The sequence below is a fragment of the Gossypium hirsutum genome, chromosome D01 (assembly GCF_007990345.1).
Source record: "Gossypium hirsutum isolate 1008001.06 chromosome D01, Gossypium_hirsutum_v2.1, whole genome shotgun sequence".
NCBI lineage: Eukaryota > Viridiplantae > Streptophyta > Magnoliopsida > Malvales > Malvaceae > Gossypium > Gossypium hirsutum.
The window spans coordinates 50,173,328-50,183,018 of NC_053437.1; the positions used below are offsets into that span (position 1 = coordinate 50,173,328).

Here is a 9,691-nt window from a genome sequence, read left to right on the forward strand (position 1 = left end):
TTGTAAAAGTTCATCCTCTCATTTCAATATTTGCGTATTAGTGACGTTACGGTGTGGGCGGTGTGGTTTCCATGGGAGTGATCCAAGGAAGACTGGTTATTTATAGTAGGTAACTATTATTTTATTCGTATTGGGACTAAGTGAATGTGGTAGACTTGTTTAGTGTCATGTTATTTTTCGGTTATTTAGGAACTTTGTTATTTCATTTTCAAGAACTTTGCGAGTTTATATATTTGCTTATGCTCATGAACTTTTAAGATGGCCAGAAGTATCTTGTTCAAACTCGTTTTTGGTATTTTATATTGTTGACTAAGTCACATGAATGGTTATTTCACTTAGTACTTGATGTATGTTGTTCAGGAACTATTTAAGTTGAATTATTTGCTTTTCTAAGCTGTACCTTAGCTCCAGTAGCAGAGGTATCGGTATTGGGCTTTAAAAATGGATACCTCTGTAAATTAAAATGTAGATGAAACAAAATAGATATTTGGTATCGATACCTTTGCTCGAGTATTGATACTCGGGGGGATAAATATCGATACTTTATTCTGTGGTATCGATATTTTTTTATATATGGGTTTTTAATCGAGAAACAAAATGCTCATTTGGTATCAATTTTCCAAGTGGTATCGATAGCACTCAAGGGAAATATCGATACGTAGACGTCAATATTCATATTGCTAATTAGCCCTTATGCATGTAATAATGATAATTAACTATTTAAACGACTTAAAACTTGTACAGCTTAACAAAAGAGGATCAGTTGCTTGAATCTAGCTTCCTGTTTAATGTAAATGTGATGAGACGGTGGTGTGGCATCCCATATTCGAGCCTAGCGACTAGGTCGAGTATAGGGTGTTACATTTGATGGTATCAGAGCCTAGGTTCAATAACTCTTGGACCTAGGTGATTGTTGTTGATATGTTGGTTGGGGTTGCGAAACCCAAGTACCTAAAAACCCATGGATCTTGGAAACCCAAGTGATTGAACTATGTTGAATGGTTGAATCGCATGAAATGTCACCTGATTGTGATGCATATGGGGTAGGAACTAGAACATATTGCCTTTAACCCTAAAGTTTGTTTATAGGAACGAGACTTGGATCATTCCTACCACTCACACTATTTTTTATTTTTGTTTGTGTGCTAGATTAATTACATATGCCTCCTAGATGTGTTAATGTGAGAGCTAGTGCTCATGGGGATAGTACATCCTCTACACCTCCTGTGTCGCCGCGTAGAGTGAACATAGTTGATGAGGGTGTAGGCCTTCTGATGGAAGCTATGATTGGAACATTTTAGTGAATTGCTAGTGCCAACCCTGCTCCTACACCTACCAATCCCGCACGATTAATAGGGGTTCACCGCTTGAATGTCTTCTGTCGTTGAGTGGTAAAGAGTTCTCTGGAGTGAAGGGTACTGATCCAACCACAGTTGAGTACTAGTTGGAGGGACTTAAAAGGATCCTCGAGCAGATGTCCTGTCCTAACGAGGAGAAATTAGGTTGTGTTGTGTCTTTTCTTAACTGTGAGGCTCATCGTTGGTGGAATATAGTTAGGAGAGGTACAGTTACTGATAGGTTGACTTGGGGATACTTTCTTGAGGATTTTAAGAGGAAGTATATAGGTGAGCAGTATATGGAGGCTCGTAAGTGTGAATTTTTTGACCTAGTTCAAGGTGATTGATTTGTGGCTGATTATGAGGCTAAAGTGATACGACTTAATCAGTATGCTCCTCAGATGGTTTCTTTTGAGAGGGACCACTGTAAGAGGTTCTATTTTGGGTTAAATCGCAAGATTTAAGTTTATTTGGTAGCTCAGCCTATAGATATGTTTGATGAGTTGGTTGAGAGAACTAAGGCTGTGGAGGAGACCTTAGCTGAATCACCTCATTTTTTGGTTACTAATTCTAGCAAGAAAGCTTCTGATAGTGTATTGGGTGAATCATCTAAGAGAGGGCGTGATAGTCATGTTTTTGGTAGAGGTGCAAGACGTGGGACTCAACCTTGTCAATCTAGGAAGCAGAGTAGTACTGTGGTTAGTACTAGTGGTTTAGTGAGTAATTCTGGATGGTCGTTTTGTGCGCACTGTGAATGTATACATTCTGGAGAATGTCCTAAGTTGACTGGTGGATGTTTTAAATTTGGTTTGAAGGAACATTTTTTAAGGGATTGTCTACTTAGGGTTGACGTTTCACAGACTCGAAGTTCGACACCTGTTACTGTGCTTGCTAGAGGTCGTGGCCATTGGTGAGGTAATAAAAGACCGAGTGGACAGCGGATTGTTGCTCATACTATTGCTAAAAGGTTGAATATGGAGGTCCAAATTGATTTTATACTATTAGAGAGCCAGAGGATCAAGATCTGATTGATGTTATCGTAGGTACTTTTACTTTGCGATCTACTCTACTGTTTTCTTTAGTAGATTCTGGATCGATGCTCTCATATATCCTGAGTGAATTGGCATATAAGTTAGAGATTCCAGTTGAGACTATTGGTTTAGGTGTGACAGTCATTAGTTCCTTTGGTGATAGTGTAGTAGTGAATAAAGTTTATCGTAGATGTCCTCTTATGATTCAAGGACATGTTTTCTCTGTTGATGTTATGGAATTTTCATTTTATAAACTTGATGTGATACTGGGTATGGATTGGTTAACTTAACATAAGGCTAGAGTAGATTTTGAGACTAAGTGAATTACCTTGAGGGATAGTAATGGTTTAGAAATGGTTTAGAAATAGTTGAGGGATAGTAAGGAGTTAAGAGCTTAGGATATTCGTACTGTTAGGGATTTTCCTGACATGTTTCCAGAAGAGTTATCGGGTTTGCCACCGGATCGAAAAGTGGAGTTTGGAATTGAGCTTTATCCTGGTACTACACTAGTTTCCTTATCGTATGGTACCAAAAGAGCTCAATGAGTTAAAGGTTCAATTACAAGAGTTGTTAGATAGAGGGTTTATTCAACCGATTGATCTCCGTGGGGTGCACCGATTATTTTTGTAAAGAAGAATGATGGTACGATAAGGATGTGTATTGACTAAAGGAAGTTGAACAAGTCGACGATTAAGAATAAGTATCCTTTGCCTCGAACTGATAATTTGTTTGATCAGTTTAGAGGTGCAAAGGTATTTTCGAAAATTGATCTTAGATCTGGGTATTATCAATTAAAGGTGAAGGAGTCTAGTGTGTTTAAAACTACTTTTAGGACTCGATATGGGCAATATGAGGTTTTGGTGATGCCATTTGGATTGACCAATGATCCTTCCATGTTCATGGATTTGATAAACTATGTATTTCATTCGTATTTGAATCAATTTGTAGTTGTCTTTATGGATGATATATTGGTGTATTTTGGTCCTGAAAAGGATCATAACGAGTACTTAAGAGTCATTTTACAAATTCTTTGGGATAAGTAATTGTATGCAAAGTTAAGTGTGAATTTTTTATTAGGGAAGTGGTGTTCTTAGGTCATGTTGTATCAGCAGAAGGGATTTGTGTAGATCCCAAGAAGATAGAGGCGATTTTGGAATGAAAACTGCCTATGAGTGTTACTAAAGTTAGGAGTTTCTTGGGATTAGGTAGCTACTATTGTAGGTTCGATGAAGGGTTTTCTCTTATTGCTGCACCCTTAATGAACTACTATGGAAGGATGTGGTGTTCGAATGGACTATGGAAAGGAAAAAGAGTTTTGATCAACTTACGGAAATTTTGACAAAGGCACCAATGTTGGTTCAACCGAAACCTAGAAAAGATTTTTTAGTTTATAGTGATGCTTTGTATTCGGGACTTGGTTGTGTTTTGATGCAATAAGGTAAAGTTGTGGCTTATGCTTCAAGGCAGTTGAAGATGCACGAACGGAACTATGCTACTCATGATTTGGAGTTAGCTGTTGTGGTGTTTGCACTTAAGATTTGACATAATTATCTTTATAGAGAAGTGTGTTATCTACACTGATCATAAGAGCCTTATATACCTCCTCACCCAAAAGGAGTTGAATTTAAGGAAAAGGTGTTGGATTGAGCTTTTGAAGGATTATGATTGTTGATAGAGTATCATCCTTACAAGACGAATGTAGTTGCCGATTTTTTAAGTAAGAAGTCGATAGTAGAGCTGAGAGCTATGTTTACGCCCTTGAGTTTAGCTAGTGATGATGGTTTATATGCTAAACTTCAAGTGAGGCCGACTTTGTCACAACTAATTAAGGAGAAGCAACCGTCAGATAGAGATTTTTTGAAGAGGATTCGACTGGTTGAGCAAGGTATTAAGGGAGACTTTAATGTTGATAGTGAGGGTATTTTGAATTTCTGAGATAGATTGTGTGTGTCACAAGATGTGGATTTTAAGGCAAGCGATTCTTACTGAGACGCATAGTAACACTTACGCTATGCATCCCGAAAGTGGAAAGATGTATCACGATCTTAGGGAAGTTAATTGGTGGCTTGGTTTAAAGTGTGGTGTTATAGATTTTGTGACCCGATGTTTGGTTTGTCAAAAGGTGAAGGCTGAACATCAGTTTCCTCGAGTTTGTTGCAACCTAATGCGATTCCTGAATGGAAGTTAGAAAGGATTACTATGGATTTTGTTTCAGGTTTTCCATAACCCCTTCAAGGAAAGATTCGATACGGTTGATAGTTGATTAGTTTTCAAAGAGTGCACATTTCATAGTGGTGTGAACCAATTATTCATTGCAGAAGTTGGTAGAGTTGTATATTGCTAAAATTCTTCGTCTTCATAGGGTTCCAGTTTCAAATATTTCTGGTAGAGATTCGAGGTTTATTTTAAGGTTTTAGAAGAGTTTGCAAGATGCTTTGGGATCAAAGCTTACTTTCAGTACGGCTTATCACCCCCAAATCGATGACCAATCTGAAAGGGTAATTCAAGTTCTAGAAGATATGTTGCAAAGTTGTGTGATCGAATTTAGTGGTAGGTGGGAGCGATATTTGCTTTTAGCAGAGTTTGCTTACAACAACAGTTTTCAAACAAGTATTTCTATGGCACCTTTTGAAGCATTGTATGGTAGGAAATTTAGCACACCTTTGAGTTGGACAGAATTAGATGAGAGGCGATTTGTTGGCCAGATTTAGTTTGTTAGACTGAAGAGAAGATTAAGTTGATTTGTGATCATTTGAAAGCAGCGTTCGATAGGCAGAAATCTTTTATGGATTTGAAACATCGAGTTATCTAGTTTCAAGTTGGTGATAACACTACACCAAAATAGGTTTTTAACGGCGTTAAAAAGCGCCGCAAACACTTTTGTTTGCGGCGCTAAAAAGCGCCGCAAAAAACGCTGCTATTGACAGCATCACTAACATTTGCGGCGTTTTTCGAAATAAACACCGCTATAGATCATGACCTTTAGCGGCGCTTTTCCCACAAATGCCGCTATAAACCACGACCTTTAGCGGCGCTTTTCCAAGAAACGCCGCTATAGACCTCAACGTTTAGCGGCGCTTTTCTCACAAACGCCGCTATAGACCACGACCTTTAGAGGTGCTTTTCCCACAAACGCCGCTATAGACCACGACCTTTAGCAGCGCTTTTCCCACAACGCCGCTATAAATCATGACCTTTAGCAGCGCTTTTCGCAAAAACGCCGCTAAAAACATAACCTTTAAAAAAATTATTTTAATCAAATAATATTTATTTTTATGATAAATATTATATTATGTTTTATTTTTTAAATTTGAACTTTAAATATACTTTTTAAGGATAAATAAAAGCATATTATTTAAATTAAATTTTCTATGAAAATTTTAACTTTAAAACTAAGTATAAAAATTAATTAATTTAGTTTTAGAATTTAAAATAATAAATTAATAACACAATTAAAATCCAAAAGTTAGAACTCAAGTTGTCGTAAATATTAAAGTAAAAATAAAAATTTAGAATCAAAACTAAAATAAATAATACATGTGAAAAACAGACTGACTAGTTGAACCTACCTATAACTATACACATTGCAAGGTAATAAAAAATACAATGCATTAAATTGTTGAACCTGCTGAGGTACAATCTGACAGCAAAATAACACATTAAATTGTTGGATTAAGCATGTAGATTACATACTAATGTAGACCAAAATATTTTCCTTTTCCTTCTACCCTTAAATCTAGAGATAGCAAAAACCAGGGACCTAACACTAGCAAGTTCAAATATATCGCTAAAAGAAACACAGCTTTAGCTCCATCCAAATGTACTTTCAATTCTCATTTGAAATTCTGCTTCAATATATTGGATGAATTTCCCCAATGCATGATGTTAGGTGATCAAACAGAGTACTTTAAAACTGCTAAAGTAAGAAGCAAGCATCCTCACTTGATAATCTGAAGGGTTGTCTTCCTCACCACTTGGTCCTCTAAAAGGAAGCAGCTTAGCTTTAGGTTTCTCTAAAGAGAAAACAACAGGAATTCCACCCTCAATCCCATGATCTTTCCTTAAACAGTGTCTCAGCTAGAAGCAAAAATTTGAGAAAGAGTAGAGTGAATGATAGCAGGAAATAAACCCCTAAACAATGTCTTCTTAATGCAATAGATAAACAAGAGTAAAATTGGATATCCAAAATAACAAATACAAGCATAAGATATTAAAGTTTTTCCAAACCAAATAAAATCTAATTGGACAAGGCCCCAAAGTAAACACCAATCATAGGATCAGCAACCACCAGAAAACTGTAGTAGCAAGTGTAGATTCAAAAGCCACAGACGCAAAGAGCCCCCATTTTAGAATGATTGACAACTCCAAAACAACTTCATCGTATTCAGAATCAATAATATAAAATGCCAGAAGCTCAAATCACAATAAATAATAAAAATAAAAAAAACATAAATTTTCATAACCCAAAGCTACTGATACTAAAATATAATACGTATCTAGAAGAAAAACCTAACGTTCGTACATACTAAGTAGCAAAGCTGATCCTAATCCTCTATTACTGAATAAAGTTAGTAACCAAAGAATCTTAAACATCATAAATATATATAAAAAGTACTGCCAAACCCCTAAAATATTGGAAAGAAGCAAAAACTTTAGATAATTAAATTCCTTGAGCAATTTTTTTACACCCTACATAAAACACAATGTTGGACTGAACAATAAGCACCAAATCTTCCCAGTATTTTCCATCATTCTGCCTTTAAAAAAATCCTATTATTAACCCCTCAATTTGACAAACAAGGTAAGTTTAAAGACTAAAAAGATGAAAAATAAATGGAGAGCTAAAATCAATACATCAATTAATATGTTGTAAATCATTTAAATATTTCGTATAAAAAAGTAGATAAAAACTTTAAAACTAAAAATATATAAAAAATGAAAAATTATTTTTATTTTTCTAATTGAATTAGATTTATCTTCTAAAAATCAACTTGTTCCAAATATACATCATTTAAAAGAAATTAGAAAATTCTGGAGCATGTTACATACATATAGTCAAAATGTATTCTAAACTAAATATATAAACATTTTATAAATTAATTAAAATAAAATAAAATCTTATGAAACCAGTGCCTCAAAGTTGGGGCAATCCCAGATTTCAATGACCTCCAAATGGGTAAGAGCAACCCAGACAGAGATCCCTCGCATTGCAATTTCCTCTAATTTCAGAATTGTACAGCAACTCAGCCAGAAATTTAAGAGACGAGAGGTTTTGCATCCCTTTAAACAAAATATTTCAATGCCTTAGCAACCAAAGAAGTGCAAGAACTGAAGCGAATTCCAATTACAAGGTTGAATTTCCTCTACGAAGATGAGGTTGATCAGACAGGCACTTGAAGCTTTGAAACATCAAATAATCTCTAAATGTCAGTAAGCTCTGAAGCTTTCGGATAGAGTTTGGAAGTGTCTACTCAAATTCCGCCACCTAATCATACAACATTCATACTCTCACTTGCATTCTTGCCATTTGTTCCTATAATGCACAAACTAAACTGAACCAAGGAGCAATTGAACCATAACACTTCACCTTTTAGATTTGTTAGACAATTGTGTTGTGTAATATAATGAATTCCCATTATCAAGGTATTGACATACTCATGATGACAAGAAATGTAAAAGGAGAAAGAACAGGGAAATGAAAGTGGGTGATCTAACATGTAATAATAATATAAACAAGAAGATACAGCTTTAACAAATGAAGAAACTAAATGAGGAAATTGGTGTCTAGAAACAGAGCAAGGGAGAGAGAGAGAGTTTATCCCCAATCCACAAAAGGAAGAGGTGGATATCCATCCTCAGGTGGGGGCTTTAAGGATGGAGGCAAATTACCCCACGATATTGCCATACCATTTCCATTTCCCTCTACACCACCTATAACAATATAAATAAAACCCATCCTTACTTGCATTGCACTGCACAAACAAATATGAATTAATAAAACAGAGGGAGAAAAAAAACACCTGGTGGTGCAGTTGAAAGTGGAGGATTTGGGGTCCGAGAATCATTGTTGGGATGGAAGTATTTACAGTTATCTCTGTACTGGCAAAATCCTTAAAACAGGAAAACCAAGTGCACTTGAATATTATATGATTGAAGTAAAAAAAAACAAAAATGGCATTCCAAGAGGAGAAGAGAGGGATGTTTACTGTATTAAGGAAGCGATTGCAGACGCCTTTCAAAAAGGGTGGTACCGAAGTTTGATAAAGATCTACAATCACAAACATGTGAATAAAAAGCAGGAAGTAGGGAAGTTGGGAGAAAAGCTGGAGGCCCTGCAAGTGGTGTTTTCGAGTAGCAGGAGTGTCTTGAAATTGCTTATCGCAATAGTCGTAGTAATACTTACCTAGCGGCATTCCTTTCTCTCTCTCTCTGATACTTCTTCTATTACTAATACTAGTCCATAACTGGAAGCCAAATTAGAGTAAAAGGGGAAAGGTTTTGGTAAAATTCTGCCGCAAAGTCCGTCATTGCCGGAAAATGAGGAAGGGTGTAAGTTGGGAAAAAATAGCTTTCCAAATTTGGGCGTTTAAGAATTGGGGTCGAGGAAGAAAAGATAACAAAGGGCATGGAGTTAAAAATTTTAAAGGACGGTATGGGGTTTCAACGGGGGAAATTAGGGATTTTAGGGGAGAAAGTTGGGATTGCGGGGGTAAAGTTGGGATTTCGGGGGAGGGGATTTTATAAAATGGCGTCATAGTAAAATTATTTTTTGTGGCGTTTTTTATAAAAACGCCGCTATTGCTTATCTTTTGAAAAACGCCGCACAAAATTATTTCATTTGGAATAAAACGACACTGTTTTGCTATATAAAATGGCACTATTTTTTTAAAGTAAAATTTTTTTGTGACTTTTTTTGTAAAAACGCCGCTATTGCTTACCTTTTGCGGCGTTTTTCATAAAAACGCGTCAAAAATTTATTTCATTTAGAATAAAATGACACTGTTTTGCTATGCTAAAAATCTTTTATTTTGTCTATTAAAAATTATTATTTAAGTGATTTTATAAAACATTTATTACTATTTTTTATAAATTGAATTTTTATAAAAAAAAATCAAGTACTCTCAAAATAAATATCGTATATTTTAATAAGAAAACAATAATTAAATGGTTGTAATTAATTATTAAGTTAGAATTATCCAATGTAAGCAATATTTAATCTCTCACATATCAAATTTCTATTAAAGATTGAGATGTTAATCATGATTTTATATTATTAATTTCCGATCTAATCTCCATTTTATTAGAGATATTTCTTCCTAACTA

At 35.3% G+C, this 9,691-nt stretch overlaps 1 protein-coding gene across 2 annotated transcripts; it reads right to left on the minus strand.

Annotated features, from left to right (window-relative positions):
* Positions 1 to 5,960: 5,960 nt before the first annotated feature.
* On the minus strand, positions 5,961 to 9,026 carry LOC107921022 (uncharacterized). 2 transcript variants are annotated; one of them, XM_041087339.1, is made up of 4 exons: positions 8,772 to 9,026; positions 8,575 to 8,636; positions 8,389 to 8,478; positions 5,961 to 6,445 (listed from the first exon to the last, which is right to left on the minus strand). In XM_041087339.1, exons 1-4 carry the CDS (start codon positions 8,779 to 8,781, stop codon positions 6,254 to 6,256), a joined length of 354 nt encoding a protein of 117 aa, XP_040943273.1. In that variant the 5' UTR covers positions 8,782 to 9,026; the 3' UTR covers positions 5,961 to 6,253. The 2 variants fall into 2 exon arrangements, with proteins under 2 accessions (XP_040943273.1, XP_040943271.1); XM_041087337.1 differs by having other exon boundaries at positions 8,575 to 9,026.
* Between the last annotated feature and the right edge of the window lie 665 nt (positions 9,027 to 9,691).